At 31.1% G+C, this 20756-nt stretch overlaps 1 protein-coding gene across 1 annotated transcript; it reads right to left on the reverse strand.

Annotated features, from left to right (window-relative positions):
- Positions 1-2824: 2824 nt before the first annotated feature.
- LOC123271427 (synaptotagmin-6-like) lies at positions 2825-3724 on the reverse strand. The gene is made up of 3 exons (XM_044737748.1): positions 3462-3724; positions 3224-3370; positions 2825-3010 (listed from the first exon to the last, which is right to left on the reverse strand). The coding sequence occupies exons 1-3, from the start codon at positions 3666-3668 to the stop codon at positions 2840-2842; spliced, it is 525 nt and encodes a 174-aa protein (XP_044593683.1). The 5' UTR covers positions 3669-3724; the 3' UTR covers positions 2825-2839.
- Positions 3725-20756: the final 17032 nt, after the last annotated feature.

Raw genomic sequence — 20756 nt, forward strand, 5'->3', positions numbered from 1 at the left:
TTTTTTTTCCTTAAATTTTCAAGTCACTAATACAGAATTGAGAGAAAAATGAAAAAAAAATTTTTCATTTTGATAAAAATTATGACATTTTCAAGAGCGAAATTCTTGCTCCTTTAATTTTTCAAAAATTCGATCAAGTGGGAAAAAAAAACGGTTGGCTGGATTGAATTGAAACTTTGTAGGGTTTTGTGGGTATATTGAACAGTAAAAGGCACACTTAACGTTAGTGGTTTCCGCAATATTTTTGATTGGGCGCTTGATTTTCCAAAAACGACAAAAGCCCTTTTTGGATGCTTTTTCAAATTCATGTAATGATTGAAAAAAAATTTTTTTTTCAAAATTCAATTGCCAATCCTTGTAGAGAATTTATTCAAGTTTTTAAAACCAACCTCAAAATTTCTGTGCGATCATTGGTTGCTAAGATATTGGTAATCAAAGACAAAATGATCTTTTTCCATTCAAACATCGATATCTCAGCGAGAAATGCTCGTATCGAGATTTTAAAAAAACGAAATTAAAGCTGAATAAACAAGCTATCCGGTCCGTATGGAGGTTGAGTCGAAAAAATTTTTTCCACGTCCGTAGATTAAAAAAATAAACCAAAAAAATTTCGAAAATTTTTTTTTCGATGGTTTTCTTATGATTACTCGAAAAATATTTTCAAAAAAAAATTTTCAAACTCAGATCCGAAAACTAAACACTTAGAGCTACAATTTGCTTTTTTTTTTTTGCTGTACGACCATTTTTGTATAAGTTACAGCCTGTTGAAAATCCCCCAAAAATTTGGATTTTTTTTCTGCTCCCTTAATTTTTGTGAGAAGTGTATTTCCGCGTTTTAATTGAGATATCCAGACCAAAACCTGATCCTCCGCTTTTCCGCAATTATATCAATTTACAGAGATGATTTTTAGAGCTTGAAAAAATCACTTTAATCGCCGCCAACAACGTCAAAATCGGTTGAATGGTTCGAGAGATATTTAATTTTAAAAAATTAAAAAAAGTATTTTTTTAACACATCTTTGAAATTTCACGTCCGATTGTTTAGTTAGTTATAAATAATCTTTTTGTTCTAGAAAGACTACATAGAATGCCTTTAATTTTTTTTTAATCGGTTAATTCATTTGTGAGATATCATCAAAAAAATTCTAAAAAATTGTTTTTTTTTGTGATACATTTTATTGGCTTCACCAATCGATTCGAAAAACTGATCGGTTTTTACGTTTAGAAACTCGCGTTGATCGCCGTTAACGTGACTGAAATTGGTTGATTAGTTTGAGAGATACGTTGTCGAAATAATTCAAAAAACGCGTTTTTTAATTACCCCGATATTCACTGTAAGTCCAAGTGTTTTAACAAAACACACATAAAGTGTTTTGTTCCTATATTGAAGCATTGTAGTCACTTTTAAAACACTTCCATGTGTTTTAATTTCCCATGTTAAATGCCCATTTATAGTCACTTTTAACCCTTATGTTAATAACCAAATTTACAGTTTAAGATTATTTAAAAAAAAATTAATTAATTAAATGCACTCACAACTAACTTTCTTTTAAGTTAAAAAACGACGATTCGAGAGCTTAAGATGAAATATTGAATTTTCTTTAAGTTATTCAGATAAATACACTGCGGTGGGTACCCGGTTATTAACATAAGGGTTAAAACACTTCGATTTACAGTGTTTTTTACCTGATTTATTATTGCTTTTGGCGTGAAATGTGAAGCGCTTCGGTATGGAGTTAGCGGGAAGTTGCAGGGATGGCTTTTAGAGTCTATTGTTATCCTAATTTTTTATACTGAATAAATAATAAAAAAATTTAAAGTCTAAAATAAGTAAGAAATATATTGAGTTTTTTGGGGGACCCGTTTTACTCCAATTTTCTCAATTTTTTAATTTCGATATACACAAAAAAATTAATACCATAAACTCAGTAAAAGGCTAAAAAAAGTAAAACAAGCTGAAAAACTTATATTATAAAAATTTTCTGAAGGTGGCCCATTTTGCTCCACATTTTCAATTTTTTATTTTTAATGAACAGAGTAAATTGAAGTCAAAAACTTGGCAAGGGACTAAAAAAAAGTAAAACCAGAGAAAAACACTAAGGATATCAACATTTTTTTCTTAAGGGGCCCATTTTGCCCCCCCCCCCTTCCCCTACTAACTTATAATGTTATTTAGATTCGTTTTTTCTGTTTATTACCATTATATTTCCCTACACTCAGAACTTTTTTAAAATTATTATGATTTTTTACTCATAATGAATACAAAAACAAAACATAAATTCATAAGTAAACTACACGAATAAAATTGTAACATAGATCTTGCAATTTTTCAACATTTCTGTCGTTAAGCAAAAAAATAAAAATGAAGACTATTTAATTTTTTGTAGAAAAGCGATACGCTCCAATCGGGCTTTACAAATATTCATGTAACTTTTAAAATACTTGTCTGATTGACATTAAAGTTTCTATGTACACATACTTAAATATATTCACTTCACAATAATGAAAAAAAGGCATTTTTTTTCAAGTTCTAAGTCCGTATAATTCCTTCAAATATGCGTTGTTATGATGATAGTCAAGTATAGATCTCCATTAAGTGTATTTCTTGAGAACTCCGACAGATAGCGCAAGCAGTATATTTTTACTAGAGTTATACTTGAAAATTACGTTAGTTAAGTTAAAAAAGCGAATTTTGCCAAAAAACAAGTTTCTAACGCAAAAATTACATGGATTATATTTAATAATTAACTTTCTAATTAAAAAATTTCATAATTGTTAAAGATGTTACTTTTTCTATTATTTATGCCAAACACCAGACGATCGTAAAACTAAACATTTTTTAAAAATTTAAAGTCTGTATAATTTCCAAGTACATTACCTTCACAACAAGCGCTTCAATTTCTTTGTCATAACGCAATGCAAAGTGTAGCTTCCCCGCAACTTCCATTTCTACTGTACTTGAACTTTCGGTACTTTCTTGTCTTGTTAAGTCTTTTTTGTACAGCTCCGGCTATAAAAAATTAGTTAACTAATTAATTTAGTTAGTAGAAAAAAAATGAGCGAGAAGAAAAGATAATAAAGTTTGAATTTAAAAATTTTTCCCCAGACATAAATAGCCTAAAGTATTTTTATATTAAATTTACTTTATCGGAAAACTGTCGTAACTATTTATCTGATCGGCGCAGAGTAGATATAATGATAAAAGAAAAAAAAAGTATCGAACCTTGATAAGTCCAAGACTAGAGTCACTGCGGTTCTCAAGACTGCAGATACTGAATTTAATATTCGGAAGATCAAGACGATGAGACAATTGACGTTGAAATGTTTGATGTCTTGTTGGTACTATTGGTAACGTTGTTTGACGTAATACCTGTGGAACATAATAATAATTTTTATTAAAAACATTTCAAATTGTGTATTGATGGACGAATTTTATTAGTATGGATTTTTATGAATTTAACCTTTTTGCTCTCTTTCTGTTCTTGTATGTACTCATGTGTGATGGGCTCTGATTGCAAATCTGGCAATGAATGGCTAATCCTTACAGCGTTTTGCTGTGAAGCATCCCCGTCGGTATCATTGTCACCCTCTTGCCTGGCAACAGCCATTAGCCATTTCCACGTCGACGAACAGTGAAAACTCACAGTGGCAAGAAAAACAAGAGCCATGAGTGCTACTCCACTACCAATTAATAGTTGGTAGGTAAAATTTTCATTCCAATCATCTGTTAAGCAAAAAATATAAAACTTAATTTTTTTTTTTTTGGAAGAAATGATTTTGATAAAAATTTTGATAAAAAAAACAATTTTTTCTTTAATAAATATTTCAAAAGTTGTTGTCATTTTCTGAAGGTCCAACTTTGGATTGTTATGATTTTTTCCAAAAATCGATATTTCAAGAGATGACCATTTTTGTAGTGACTAGATATTCTTTTCATTTTTCACGATGCGATCTCTATTTATCTAGATAATGATTTGATATTGAATTCAAAAATTTTTTTAAAATTAGTATTTTTTTCGTACAAAAATTCAATTGATAAATTATTCAAAAAGAGTTTCCTAAAAATTCTCAATATCAAGTTAAATTAAATAAAAGTTACACTTTAGAGTGTAACTTTATTAATTTACAAACGTGACTGGACTATAATGTAACACAATACAATATAATATAACGATTGCTGAACAATACAATCGATAAAGGTGAGTCGTTCCATTATCACAGATATAAATTCTCATTTCAAGGCTCTGTAGTACTACAAGGCCACCGGGACTCAAGTTATCCCTGCTAATTGGTAACGCAGTTTAAGCCTTTACTGATATACTGATTCACGACCTTGTAGATGCATTAGCAGAAACTCTGTTTCTCATTAAGCACTCTTTCAATCCCCCATATAATAACAAGACCTTCAAATTGACTTTATTGACAAAATCATAATTAGATGTCTCTCTATTGTTTCGTTATATTTTTTTATAATATCAATAGATATTTAAATTAGTATTAATAATACTGCAGTTGTCTTTAAATTAAATAGACAACTTGCACTAACTATGTAATATGCAAACTTTATTATAAATTATAAATATAAATACGTATACATAAAATGAAAACAAACTTTCTTAATTACATTTTCATTACGAGATTTCTTTTGACTAAATTTATATAATATTGCGCTAGTTTTAAACATAGAACGGGAGAAATGTCACGTGCTGAGTTTCCGTCTCTTACAAATTGCGCGTGGCATATAATAACTTGTCTGCAAAAAACTGTTCAAAAACAACATTTTTTTGCATTTTATCGATTGGATCTTACTGTGGTTACATATACTTAATACAAAAAATGATAAAAGTTGGAGGTTATGACTAGGATAATATTATTTTATGATTTTACTTAAAAATACTGGAAGCTTTTTTTTCATTTTCATTGCAATCAAACTTTTTGCAAATTGGTAATTTAACTTTTTAATGTTCAATTTCTGCAATAATGTTCATTATAAATTATAAACTTAACATAATAAATTATAAATTAGTGACGGTGATGTATCGTTGAGCTTCCCGAGTCAAAAAATTTAATCTGTTTTATGATTAATGAAATTTTTTAATATTTTTCATTCAATTTAATTTTATTATGTGTATCTATTTCATATAAGAATTTAATCTGTTTTTGCCCGTACTATTCCCACTTCAGACCAATTTCAGATCATTTTTAATGTTATAATAAAATTGTTTTTTATTGTTTCAAGACCAAAATCAGACTTTTTTGTCACAATCATTTAGCTGGTTTTGATCGCATCAAGGTCAAAAACAGACCAAAACATTCCATAATTTCGGTTTTTCATCGCCATAAAGTCGGTTTTTCATCGCCTGTAGATCAAAAACCGACCTTTTACGAATTTGATAATAATAATATTAATAAAAATAATAAAAATAATAATCATATATTTATTTATTATTATTTTATTCATATCCTGGAAGATCCTCTCTACAGGGCACGGCTTTTCATTCTGTGAAACCGAAATAGTGACCATTCACTATTTCGTAGTGCAATGTATACCAAAAACGGTATTTTTCGCACTACCAAATAGTGAATACCGCTCATTAAATGATGCGTGAAAGTATAAAATTTAATATCAATCTTGTTATTTTGTCAACATTTTAATTTTGTCGATGTATTCACATTGTGTTTAATATCGATAATTAGAAAACTCTAGATTTAGATCCATAATCAAACGATGAGAACTATTTTATATACGTATGTTAATACAAATTTATTAGTTATCACTGCAACTAATATTCGCAGTTACAAAACTTTTATAATCCATGAAATGTTAAGCTATGACAAATAATTATGACAGATGTAAAGTTATAATCGACGTTCAGTTCATAAAACAAGAGAGCGCATGAATATATTATAAATTAATTTATTTTTTCAAATAAATGCGACTTATAATTTTTAATGAGATACTTGTGAGTCCAAAAAATTATAAGTCACTATCTTAGTCGACTTTTGGCCTTCGAACATTTAGAGTGAAAATTGTAGATCAAAAACAGTATAAGATTTCATATTGAATTTGAAAACAATACATAGTCCATCTACAAATTAACTAGACTAAAAACCGATCAAACTTTTAAAACTTTTTAGTCTCATTAGATTAGAAACAGCATAAATATTCATAGCTGCTCAATTATTTTACTAAAAAGTTATTTAGACTTAAAACAGATCAAAAATAATTTGTATAGTAGATCAAATATAGATGAAAATGTTTTTAAAAGTTCAAATCCAGATCAATAAGTTCAAATGCAGACCATTTAGCTTAAAATCAGTTTAAATTTTTCGACCCGGGAAGTGCGTGTAATTTGAAGTTCAAGGAATATAAAGTGAGATTCTTCATGAGTGTTTTTTATAGATGATAAAATAATCATATTTTGAAGTCTTAACATCATTTTAGTTGAACTTTAAACGGTACGAGAACGGTTTTTTTTTACACGGAAAGAAAATTGAAGGAATTTTTACTATTTTATTAAATAAAATAGTCACGGTGGACTATACTTCTTATTTAATAATTTTTACGATCTACTATTGTAAATTTTATTCAACAAACAAGACTAGTAAAAGACTTAAAAAGTCGAATACTATAGAGCAAATTATACAAGATGTATTAGTGAACTTTACAATTCAATTATTGTGAAAATTGACAGTCGGTTTTTTTAAAAGAAATTTTAGGGAGGGAGAAGTAGGAGGCTGGACTCATTGATAACTTTGCAGTAACTGAAAATGCAAAATCATAATTTTCGTCCGGGATTCGAATCCAGAACTCTTAGGTGGTAGCCAGAGACTCTCCTTCTACGCTATCCGAGGTTAACTACTATTAATGTCCTTCAGCATTTAGATAAATTCGGAGTCTAGCACTGTGCACGGCCATCACTCACACTAATTGAAAAACATTCCAATTTAAGTATTGTAAAATTTGTTACTTCTATTGGAAAGATACAGAGGCAGCACTGGAAATTTAAAAAATCAATTTAATACAATAATAATTATTTGGTGAAATTACGATAGTAATTTGTAAAATTTCGTAAGTAAATAGTAAATTTTCTTCTAAAATATTTGACAATTATTAGTAATGAAAGTATAGTCCAGCTTTACAATAGTTGTATCATAAATTTTCCCAGAAATTTTTTTCCGTGTACAGAATACCGGTTCAATATAACTTTTTTGGGGCTACTTTAGCGTAAGGTCAAAAAGTGCTGCACGTGTCACTCTTTTTCTGTTGGTGTGAAAAAAATTGCTTTGTATTGCTGACATGTGCTTGGGAAGGATAAGTTTTTAAAATCATAAAAAAAGCCATTCAGCAGCCGAAATGGATGTAGATTTCCTATCGTAATTTTAGATCTTTTACAAAAATAAGTGTTGATACAGAATTTTGTTCAACTATCTTGCTGAAGAATTCAATAACTACACTTAATTAAGTCTAGAAGAATATAAATAAATTTAAAAATTATGATGCCCACTAATTCTGGTATAAAATATGAGATTCAAGTGAACTTATAAAAAATTAGCAAAAATTCAAACTAATTTAAAATAGAATAAAAAAAGATAAGAGTATATTCATTTAATTCCTATAAGTTATCCTATTCAAAAGTTATCCTCGAGAAAAGATGAATTAATATGAGTTTTTACGATTTTGAAATCCTGTCATTTCTGAATTATTCGACTGATTGAGCTGATCTTTGAACTTGATCTTTATATTCGTCTGTAGAATAAGTATGTGGTGTTTGGTAGAGATCCGTTGCGAATTATACACTGAGAAAAAAAGTACTACTCTTGAGAAAATTTTCTGGTCACGAGAATATATATTCTTGATAATTTTCAAGAATATATTTTCTTGTCTCAAGAATTGATCGAATTAATCGAATCATTTTTTGTTTAATTCAAGTGAACCTATTCGTTTGTTAATCTATCAAAATTAATGCCAATATTTTATTATCATGATATATATTGATATTCTTTTATCAAAAAACCAAAATTTATTTTAAACGATTCTTGAGCCAAGAAATTTTTTTCTGAACAAAAAATTTTTTTTTTCTTAGTGTACATACTATCGACGAGCTGAATCGGAAAATAGCAAAATTTTTTTGAAATTTCTGTCATGACGACAAATACAATAGTTAGATTTCTATGATCTGCTAAAAAGTATGAAATTTAGTAAGCTCATTAAAAAAGTTTAAATTATTCGTCTCAAAAAAAAAGTTTACTTACAAGAAATCCTTAAAACTTTAGGTACATAATTTCGATAACGATATTGAGAAAAACAGAATGAAATTTGAGTCAAATCGATCAATAATTTTTTGAGTTACAGCATGAACAGTTTTTGAAAATACAGCTTTGAGAAAGTTATGTTTGAAGTTTTAGTACGATAAAAAATTAGAGCTTCGGCGCTCTTCAATATGTAAGATAGGTCGGTAAATATGTAATACTTTGATTTTTCCTTTTGACAGTATACTCTAAATACATATTATTTTCTCAAAATATAAAAAAAATTGATTTTTCTCACCTCCGGGCGGAAAGCGTCAACTTTCGTCCCGCTGCGCTAAACGAAAATGCCGCTTTCCGCCTCCGTCGAGGAGAAAAATTGTATACACACCACGGGCAGTAAATAAGAAAGCCTCAGATTACATGTTTGTTGACCTCGGCTTCGCCTCGGACAACAATTACATGTGATCTGAGACATTTCTTATTTTACTGCCCTAGATGTGTAATATACTATTTTCAAATTTCTAAAGGAATTTTCGCTCGTAGTGTAAGAAAAAAAAATTCTTAGATGTTTTAACCGGAATAGCTATTTTCGATACGTATGCGCAACGGTAGGTATTTTGGTAAGCTTGAAGTGATGTCGCGAGGCTGAGATTATGAGTACATTCTCAACAAAACCGAGCACGTCGTTATCGGTCGAGCGAAGCGAGACCAGATAAAATGTACGAGGTTTTGTTGAGAATGTATTTATAATCTCAGACGAGTGTCATCACTTCAAGTTTATTACCAAAATGCCAACCTTTGCGGATTTGTATCGAACAAAATTTTTTGCAATAGCAATGGCAAAACTCGGATTTGAGAGGATGCAAATAAAATTTTTATTCATTTATGAACTGTCACAGGTGAATAAATGACAAACTAAAATATTAGTAAAATTGTTTACAAGAATCGACTTGTCGCAAAGATTTTTAACTTCCCGCTAAGAAAATTAAAAATTTTCAAAAATCGGGAAGTTATTGTTTTTACCCCGTTTTTCGAAAATCGAGTTTTCATCAGATCTCGATGTTTTGAGGTCCTAGGAAGCTTCCCTGACTATTTCCGCGATGGTGTCCGTGCGGCTGTATGTATGTATGTATGTTTTGTAGGGGAATCCTTTTTACGGATTCTAGGCATAGCTGTTTGGCCTGGATATGTGGCGACTCGACGCAGCGTCATACTAGCTCGACACTAACGCCCCTACCCACTAAACCCTAAACCCCTTTTCCTTCTTTCCTCTAATCCCTCATGGAAACCGCCGTCAGGCATTACTTCGTGAAGGGAGGATCTAGCTACTGCTCTTCCTTCTGGTGGCTGTATGTATGTATGTGTGTGTATGTGTATGTGTGTGTATGTGTGTGTTGAGAAACTGCAAAATGTCCTGATTTTATCAGCCTGGCGAACTACCACCCGAAATTTCCGTTACCGACACTAGCTAAATTAATGTGTAGCCCCCGTGACGTCACAGGACGACACGAGGAGGGGAAAATCAGCTACGAGGCTCAAAACCTGAGCATTTATCGACACTTCGATCTATCCCCCGGTGTCAACCACCACGTTTGATATTTCTTAGTCAATTTACTACTATACCACTATTACCACTATTAGGTGATTACTCACCAAAATTTATAAAACTTACTACTAAAACCTACTAAAATTCTATTAACAGTTTAATACTAATTATCAGAAATATTTTATATAACTTCTATTAATTTTATTATTTTTGCATTAGGTGATTATTCACCACGTTTATTACTATTGTTCAATTATTTATAACGCTAAGTTTAATTATTCTATCCCTATAAATATTTTGTTAAATTACGTTACCGAAATACCACGAGTTTATATTAAAAGTGCTTATTTTGTGTAATAAAGTTAAGTTTATTGTTATCACCGCTACACACTATTACTAAACTACCACTATTCACCTATCTATTTACTACGACTATCTATATTCAACCAGCCAAAGGGTCAATCAAGGACGAAGGGTCATCGTTGCAGTTAAAAATTTGTAAGTAATTAAAGCAAGTTAACTGGCACGCGTGAGAACTTCTGTCTAAAACTAATAAAATTATGTAAAGACAAAGACATTCATTGGTTCACGGGAGCGGAATATTCCAGAGCAGTGAATCCCAATTTTTAGAAGTTTAGGCGATTATTTCTTATCCGTGAGGTTTAACGGTCTAAATAATTAAATTTTTAAATTAAGCAAAAATTTAGTGTTTCAGTGTGTATGTGTGTGTGTATGTATGTAAACCTCTTATAACTTTTGAACGGCTCGGCCGATCGGATCAAAATAGGTGGCGATCCAAAGAGTATTATTGCTATTAAATTTTGTGAAAATTTGAATCGATTCGGTTCGCTAGATTTTGAGAAATCTCAAAAATAAAATTTTCAAAAAATCGTTTTTTTGGAATAACATCTAAATGGTTTTACCGATCAATTCCAAAAACTAATCAGCTCTTAAGCTTTAAAAACCACGTCGATTGCCACCAGTCCCATCAAGATCGGTTGATTCGTTCGAGAGTTATCGAAAACGAAAAATTTCGAAAAAAGTGTTCTTTTCACATAACTTCGAAATTCTGTTTGGATCATTTTTGACAAAATGGAATAATTATTAGAGCTCAAAAATCACGTCGATCGCCACCAAGAACGTGAAAATTGGTTGATTGGTTCGTGAATTATCGTTGTCGAAAAAATTCGGAAAAAGTGAATTTTTCGAATTTCTCTAAGATTTTCGGTTCGATCAGTTTGTGTTCAAAAGTATATCATAGATTCTGAAAAAGTGCGTGGAATACTGCCAACCGCGTGAAAATCGATTTATTCATTTACAAATTATTGCAGTTTGAAAATTCAAAAAATACTGTTTTATCAAACTTCTATCAGCCTTTTAAGCTCGAAGAGCTCAAAAGCATACAAAAGCTATTCCTTTGAGCTCGGAGAGCTCAAAATAACACACAAATTGTATTTTTGAGCTCGAAGAGCTCAGAAACGTCATAAGTGCAATTTCAATCGTTTAGGTATAGAATTGGCGGGAAGTTGCAGGGATGGCCTTTAGGGTCAACCGTTCTCCAGTCAACCGTTTTCCAGATTTTTTTTTTCGATTCATACTCTCCCTGGCGGACGATTGTAGAAATAAACGAAACTAAATATCCTATAGTGCTTTTTAGCATCCATGCGGAAATGTAAAGACAGATAGAGAGCGAGATGTCGCTTATCGATACGTGTGCGTGAAAAGTAGACTCAACTATAGATGTCCAGATATCATTCATTTTACCCTTCCTAACTATAGCTCGAAAATCCAAGTTTCGCGGATGGTATTACAAAAAAATTTCTTTTTTTAGATCGTTTCATATTTTTAAATCTTGAAACAAATTTTTTTCAAGCTTTATAAAAAAGATTCTCAATGGACAAAAAATTTTTTGCGGCAACATTTATCCACAAGCTTCAAGATAGTCTTTGAAATGAATAAGTCCTCTAGTAATACTAAACCCATAAGAAAAGTATCGATTAAAAAAAAAGATAAAAACCCTCTTCAAAAGTATTGTTTGCTGGAAGATTGGCCTTGACCCTAACTTCTCCTCGTGAACGAGTTTACTGTGCCACGGTCGAGATGCTTCGAGTAGTATGAGCTCTAATGTTTTTCGATGCGTGTGTTTATTAAAAATGAAAAATGAGAAGAATTTACAAAAAAGCAAAAGACTTTTGTTGTTGGTTTTTCATTGGAAATTTTTCATTATGAAGAATAAAATATTCATCCATCCTTGCAATGATTTTTTTAATATTGTAGTATTCGCTATTTATGAACGTATAATGCGTTTTCAGATAATATCAAATATTTAAGATAAATAAATAACACCGCTGGTTTGGATAGGTGGATCAGCAAATACTCGCTCCAGAGAAACAGGTGGGAGGAGATAACTCTGGTGAGTTAAGGTAAAACTAATCATACAGCCCTCATGGGACAACTTTTACCAGTTTCGAAAGTTCATTAAATATTTATCGCAAAACTGTAAAGCTAACGTTACAACTTTTGATGATTGAAAACCATCTTTGTCTATTTACAATTTTGTCACCGCTGGTCATCTATTTATAAATTGTTAGTCTCTAAAGTTCGATATTTAAGTTAATACATCTGAGGTTAATCAGACACGAGGTATAGTTTATGCTGTTGCTCATTTTGTCACTCAATTGTGCCACCTCGTCCGGATTGTCGCTAAATCATTTTTAGTCGTGATTATCCGTAGAAAAAATTTTTTATGTGACCTAATATGACCATTAGGGTGATTCTTTTTAAAAGACTGTTTTTTTCGCTCGTACACCAAAATGTGCTGGAAAAAATTCCATAAAAATTTGAGCTCGTAATTTTAATTCTCTATTTTTAACTTCCCGCTAAGAAAATTGAAAATTTTCAAAAATCGGGAAGTTATTGGTTTTATCCCGTTTTTCGAAAATCGAGTTCTCAGTAGATCTTGACGTTTAGAGGTCCTAGAAAGCTTCCCTGAATGCTTTCGTGATGATGTCCGTATGTGTGTGTGTGTGTGTGTGTGTGTGTGTGTGTGTGTGTGTGTGTGTGTGTGTGTGTGTGTGTGTGTGTATGTGACTCTCTTATAACTTTTGAACGGCTTGACCGATTTCATCGCGGTTGACGCCATTCTAAAGGGCTTGACCAAACTTAGATTTTGAATACCTTTTGGACCGATTCGAATTGGTAGATTTTGAGAAATTTCAAAAAAAGTACAAAAAAATTTTTTTTGAAATGTGGTTTTTTTGGAATTACTTTTATATGGCTTTACTGATCAATTCCAAAATCTAATCGGCTCTTAAGATCAAAAAACCACATCGATCAACGCAATCCTGGTCAAAATCGGTTGATTCGTTCGTGAGATCGTTGTCGAAAAAAACCGAAAAAAGTGTTTTTTCGGAATGCTGCCACCCGTGTGAAAATCAGGTCGTTCATTCAAAAGTTATTGCCGTTTGAAAATTAAAAAAATTGTGTTTTATTAAACTGCTATTAGAGTTTTGAGCTCAAAGAGCTCAAAATGACACAAAAATCATATTTGTGAGCTCGAAGAGCTCAAAAACGTAATGTGTAATTTTGAGCGCTTAAGTACAAAATGAGCGGAAGTTGCAGGGATGGCCTGTAGGGTCAACCGTCGTTCTAATTTTTTTTTTAACTTCCCGTTAAGGAAATTGAAAATTTTCAAAAATCGGGAAATTATTGTTTTTACTCCGTTTCTTGAAAATCGAGTTTTCATCAAATCTCGATGTTTTGAGGTCCTAGGAAGCTTCCCTGACTATTCCCGCGATGGTGTCTGTATGTATATGTGTATGTGTATGTAAACCTCTCATAACTTTTAAACGGCTTTACCGATTAATTCTAAAAACTAATCAGTTCTGAACATCAAAAAACCACGTCGATCGTCGCCAAGCCGAGAAAAATCGATTGATTTGTTCATGAGTTATCGTTGACGAAAAAAATCGAAAAACAGTGTTTTTTTCGAATTACACCGAAATTTCCGATCTGATCAATTTGTGTTTAAAACTATATCATAGAATTTGAAAAATTGCGTTGAATGCCAACTGCGTGAAAATCAGTCGATTTATTCGTGAGTTACCGTTGTCGAAGGAAAACCGAAAAAAGTGTTTTTTCGGAATTACTCCGAAATTCCCAGCTCGATTAATTCAAACTCAAAGATTCTTTATGAAGCTTTGAAAACTGCGTCGAATACCGCCAACCGGGTGAAAATCTGTTCATCCATTCAAAGTTGCAGGGATGGCTTTTAGGGTCAACCGTTTTTCTAATTTTTTTTTTTTTTTTTTTTTTTTTTTCATTTCAAAGGTTTTTCATTTAAAATACATAGTAAGGATTTTTTTTTTCAATTTCCTATAACATAGTGGTATTTAATGTTACTACAATGGACCAAAGTATAAATGTTAGATACTACGAGACTCTTTTAAAGTACTTACCCGGGGAAAAAGGTTTAGATCTGATCAGATATGGGATTGAAGACATACTCAGATCTAGTCACATCTGATCAGATCTAAACAGATATAACTATATCTGAGTTGAAAAATAGATCAGACATGAACAGATCTAGTTATACCTGATCAGATCTAAACAGATATAACTATATCTGAGTGGAAAAATACATCAGACATGATCAGATCTAGTCATATCTGATCAGATCTAAACAGATATAACTATATCTGAGTTGATAAATACATCATACATGATCAGATCTAGTCATATCTGATCAGATCTAAACAGATATAACTATATCTGAGTGGAAAAATACATCAGACATAAAAAGATTTTATTATATCTCGCCAGATATAACTATATTTGTTAACTATTAATAAATACTTATAAACTATTTTAATAAATATACTTTCCTCCCAAATAAATATTTATTGAATGTTAAAAAATAGTTATTGAATGTTAAAAAATATTTATTAAAATTTAATAAATTAAATAATTGTCTTCAAATAAATTAATTTGTTAATAGTTAATAAATCTTTTTATCAGCGTATATTGATAATCAATAATTTGCAAATTTGATAAAAAACTTTGTTCATTACGCATCGATCATGGACACGATTCACATTCTTTGTAGTTATTACAAGTTCTTCAAATAAGCCTCGTCGGTAAACAAGTAATGAATTAGTCTTTCAAGCGTCAGGTCCCAGGTTCGATTTCCGCGCTCGCCGTTGTTTTTTTTTTTTTTTTTTTTACAGAAATAATTATATATAATTATATAGGGCCATTTTTCGTATTTAATTATGTATGAGTATATATAATTATATATAATCTTTTTTACTCAGGCAATTTAAAGATCTGACCAGATCTGATTATATCTGGCCAGATCTCATCAGATAGAGACAATTTAAAGATCAGATCTGTTTATATATGGTCAGATCTAATCCGTTTTTCCCGGGTACAGTTGATTGACGTTAACTTATATATTTTGATTTTTCCGATGGTTGAAGTGACAGAGAAATTAAAACCAAGTTTCTTGTAGAAAATTTAATTTCCTAAAAAAAATGATCCTATGCATTAGAGCGCTTAAAAGCATTGTTTAAAATATATAGAGCATTTATCAAATTAATATGAAAAATAATAAAGTGATAAGTTTCATTAATTCTAAAATTAATTTAGAGCCGTATCAGAAAATTTTTAACGAATATTTTGTTGATAAAAATTTTTTGTATTAAGTATTAGTGAAATTTGTCGTCAAAATTTTTTTTTTTTTTCATTTTAACAAAATCTACAAGTAATTCATGCAAATAAAAGTTTTTCCAGTTTACGGTTGACACCCGAAGGTGACGGACGTATCATTAGTATAGCGAATTGTCGTGATAGTGTTAATTAGTATATATTGAGTTTACTTAGTTCATAGTGACTACTGTACATTACATCTCTGTGTTCATTACAAGTGTATTCAGCTAAGTGCCAGGGTTACCATCAGTGAAGCCAGATCGTTAGCAGAAATGTCCCTTCCCCAAGCGAAATAACACGGTGCGTAATGCTGGCTGGGGATATTTTCTGCTCACGATCTGGCTTCACTGGTTACCATTAACCCTTCATCGATCTACTCTTCTCAACGAGAAGAGTACACGGAGAGAAAAATTTTGCTATAGGAATTCTATAGTAGTTAGTTAGTTGTAAAAAATTCCAGTAGGTTAACGTATTCTTATGGTAATAATACCGTTTGGCTTCTGCAACTCTACATCGTTGAGCTATGAGAGCTAAACGTTATTTACCTCTCACAACTCTACAGGATCGTTCTAAGACTATAACAAATTTTTGGCAATCTGTTTAGTAATTTTTACGATTTAGCATTGATAATTTAATAAATAAATGCGGCAGAACGAATTTATATTGCCAACAATAATTGTATATGACAAATAAGAATAGTATTATAATAGAAATAAAATAATAATAGAACTTATATTACAAATAAAAATTATTTGTAAAATAAAAATATGGTCGTCAAAAAATTATCTTATTTTCTTAATTATATCAATAAATATTGAACATAAAATCACTACCGTATATGCACGAGAAAAGATAAATAAACGAAAACAAATTTTATTTTATGTTAAATGAGGTCTTTTTAATGTATTCCGATAATTTATTACTTATCACAATATATTCAACTAATAAATTAAATTTGTAACGGGTGTTTACTCCGCTCAATTGGCGCCTTAAATTAATTAATTGAAATAATAAAACTAACTAATGAATCTAAATTAATTAATAAAAGGGCGCCACCGGGATTTTTAATCGCGGTTCCCGGAACCGGAACCAGAGCTGAGCTTATCTACAGGGAGAGAGAGTGGAGGAAGGTGATCTGAAATGAATAAATTTTTAATTAACAACGGTACCAAAAATTTATTAACAAAAAAATAAAATAACAAATTTTTCACTCGCACGTACACTGACTCACTTAAGACTAACTTAACACTACGACTTATTACTACCGAGGATTCCGGGCTAAAACCGACGCCTCTTTAACCTAAGTAGCCAGCAACGCACCTCATACAGAGGCTATCGTATACGAGGGCGATGTGTAAATTCCTTATAACTAACAAAAATTCTTAATCCTACAGTACCCTCATATGGAGCATCTATACTGCAGTTTCTAGTTTACTACCGCTGTACCCCAACTTGGCGTCTATACAACGGCTTCTAAGGTATGTTAATTACTCTACTCGGCAAAACATCAACAAGTAGAGATCGTTACAAAAATTCTTAATCCTGACGGTACCCTCTTATGGAGCGTCTATACCGCAGTTTCTAGTTTACTACCGCTGTACCCCAACTTGGCGTCTATACAACGGCTTCTAAGGTATGTTAATACCTCTACTCGGCAAAACATCAACAAGTAGAGATCGTTACAAAAATTCTTAATCCTACAGTACCCTCATATGGAGCGTCTATACTGCAGTTTCGAACTAAGTCGCGCTGTCCACCGGACCCTCACGCTCTTAGACTGTACGAACTACTTTACTCGGCAAAACATCAACAAGTAGAGAATGTACACACTCACACACACATATCCCGCACGATCTTCACACCCATAACCCGCTCACACACACACACACACTGGCTCTACTTAACTTTTATTTTTGACTTATAAAATTAAACTCCAAAAATTACAACATTAATTTTTACTAAAAATTTCAGTCATTAGCTCGCAAATAAATCGTAAACCATTTTCACAACTAATAATTTAATTCTCAAAAAAATCTACACTAAAAACCGATGCTTGAATTTATTCCAAATTATCCACGAGTTTAATACTCAACATTAAATAAATTTTCCGGATCATTCGACGTAAAATTTTATTCCAATTTCAACTCGTAAATTTTATTTCTTAAATTTTGAATAAATTCTTAAGAATATTTCTTTATAAAATTCTAACTACTTTTCTGGGACTTAATCCACGCCGTTAAATATTTTTATAAATAATTCCAATAAAATAATAATTTTAGTCTTCAATAGTTCAATGTATAAATGACCACGTGGAATTTTTCGATTTATAAATAATTAATAAAACAATTTATCTCAATGTAAAATAAATTCACGAAAAATTATCCACGGGTATCCAATCTTAATTGCGTCGAAGTTCAGTAGCTAATTCTCAATAAATTATATTAAATAAATAATACTTTCTTGTAACAATTAATATTAAATAATAATAATTCAATTGTTCTTAATAATAAATTATCACGTGAAATAATTGCCAGGAATTTGCGCGCTCAAAATGAACGCCGATGTTCGTTAGTGCGTAGCAAGCCTTGACCTCGGGTATACGAGCGGCGCTTGCCCGATCGTGAGCTGCCGATTATTCTCGGTGTTCAGAAATTAATTAATATTTTATTAATAAAAATGAATTTATTTAAGCCAATCTAGGATGTTAATAATTATTAACCGGCCGAATCAATAGTTTAATTTCTCACGACTCCTAAACCGAAGAGGTCTAGAACATTCCTCGGGTATAAAATCCCCTAAGAGGAATGCTCCCAATGCTAACGAATCAAATCAATTAAAATAATTAATTATTATTGAGCAAATTATTATAAAATTGATGAGCCGGGTATACGACCCCCTTGGCTCATCAAAAATGTGAAAGTCTCAATACCTGGTTAAATTTGTGCTGAGGAAACTCTTTGTTCAAAACTGGCTTCTTTCTTGGACTTTTTGGCTGCTGATGTTATTGAACTGAGCACTGCACTACTTCTAACTCACCGCAGTTACGCGATCAGCCAAGAAACCTCAGACTTACCCCCACTTAACGTTAATGGGTCCCGAAGACCGAGACGCGCCAGTGCTGCGTCGAATAATTATCATGCGTAATCGGTTTTACCGATACAGGGTAAATTACCCTGTTACAAATTAACAGTCACTGCAAATGAACCTTGAAAAACCATAAATACAAGACTGTTCTAACGAAATTCAATTTGACAAAAAAAAAACCTATTTCCTTAATTAAATAAACTGGAAACTTAATTGTCCTCATATATTTTTAATAATATGGATGGGATGAGTAACAAAATAATTCTGTTTGTCATTTTAAAAGGTTATGAAATATGTCAGCGCACTCCACTACTGCGCAACGTAGGGCGCTCCCAACTATACCGTTTGGCTCTGAGAACAATCCCGTAGAGCTCTGAGAGCTCAAAAACATTGAGTTATCAGAACTAAATAACATTATGTTACTGTAACTCTACAACGAATATTAAACTGTGTATAGTTGTGGTAACTCTACAGTTAGGTTACCAGAACGAAATTTTTTTTTCAGTGTAGTATCTAAAAAATGGAATCCCAACAGAAAAGATCGTATGCCACAGCCACAGAACGTCCCACCAAAGAACAAGCCATCATAATTGAGGCTGTTGATAAAGTACCAATAGTTGAATAGGGGAACCTGGGGCACGAAGGCCCCCCTGGGGCACGACGGCCCCCCTCAAAAATTAGGTAAATTTTTTTTTTTAATTTCCCTCAAGTTATGACCTCTATAATGTTTTTATGATATTTTGGGCTAATATGTGATATGTGGGGCATAATGGACCACTCGAAAAAAAAATTGTAACAAAAAAAAGTTTTTTTTTTTAAATTGTGATAAATTTGTGGTAAAATGAATCATAAAAAATTTAATTGAACTGATAAATTTTACAAAAAATTGAATCATACAGGGGAGAGTGGTACACAACAGTCCCTGGCATAACGGCCCCTCCTATAAATTAGGTAAAAATTTTTTTTTCCATTTTCCGTCAAGTTATGACCTTTATGATGTTTTTATGATATTTCGAGCCAATCTGTGATATGTGGGGCATAATGGATCACTCGAAAAAAATAACAAATTTAAAAAATTTATTATTTTAGGCCTTTTCAGGTCAATGAATCAGAATGAATTTAATTAAACTGAAAAATTTAATGAAAAGTTGAATTATATAGCTTATAAAAAATTGAAAACACAGTTTTTTGAAATTGAAACAGTAATAATTATATTATTAATTATTGAACACGGTATCGTCTGCACCAAACAGAAACCTAATCTCAAAAATTTATTTGAATTCCTCCAAGGATGTCTTACTTTACGCAATTCATATTTCTAATTTTGACTTGATAAAAATATAAAAAAAAGGTATGGTTCAAGATATTACGTATTTTAAAAGCTCAACCTGAAAACTCAACCTGTGATTTCAATCAATGTAAACTAATGTAACCAATTCATTGCTAAATAACATCTATATTTTTTTTTGTACGTAGGTTTAAAACCTCTGAGTGCAATAAAAGAAATTAATTATATTTTTAACTATTATCTATTTAAAACTAATTAACAGCTTAAAAATGAAATTTATAATAATTTTTTAAGACATTAACAAAAATTTAACTTTGAATAAAACATGAAATATAAATGTTCGATGATTAGGAAATCACATCGAGATATTTTAATGAATATACGATTATTCGTAATGATCACAGACATATTCGTCAGAATAATCTTCGCCAATACCTGCGCAAGAATCATAAGACCATTTATTACAATTTTTACATTGAATCCATGACTCTGAGGACTCTGAGGAAAGTCCGTAGCAATAAAGACAATGGCAATTATCATTTTTATATTTCAAATGTTTTTTTTTAATTTTCTGATTTTGACTTTGATTTATTTTTTTTTTTTTTTTTTTTTTTTTGTTTAATTGAGGTCTTTTTTTTTGCTACATGTTGATTTTTTTTTCTGCGAGTTCTCGGCGATACTCAAGACTCGTAAGAATCGTGGTTTTCCCTCGACGCCGTTTTCTGGGAGGAGAATCTCTAGATTTTGATTCTAGGCCTTCAGGGTCAATTGTTTTCCTAATTTTTTTTAAATGATTTTTTGGGGAGGGGGCCGTCGTGCCCCAGAAAAAAAAAAGGTTTTTATATACAATTAATATCGATTAATAATATATTTAAAAAA

The sequence above is a fragment of the Cotesia glomerata genome, linkage group LG9 (genome assembly GCF_020080835.1).
Source record: "Cotesia glomerata isolate CgM1 linkage group LG9, MPM_Cglom_v2.3, whole genome shotgun sequence".
Classification (NCBI taxonomy): Eukaryota; Metazoa; Arthropoda; class Insecta; order Hymenoptera; family Braconidae; genus Cotesia; species Cotesia glomerata.

Coding starts and splice junctions, on each gene's coding strand:
- LOC123271427 (XM_044737748.1), bottom strand. CDS start 3,668: ATGGCTCTTGTTTTTCTTGCCACTGTGAGTTTTCACTGTTCGTCGACG. Junction 3,371..3,461: donor AACAGAAAGAGAGCAAAAAG/GTTAAATTCATA, acceptor TATGTTCCACAG/GTATTACGTCAAACAACGTT. Junction 3,011..3,223: donor CTAGTCTTGGACTTATCAAG/GTTCGATACTTT, acceptor AATTTTTTATAG/CCGGAGCTGTACAAAAAAGA.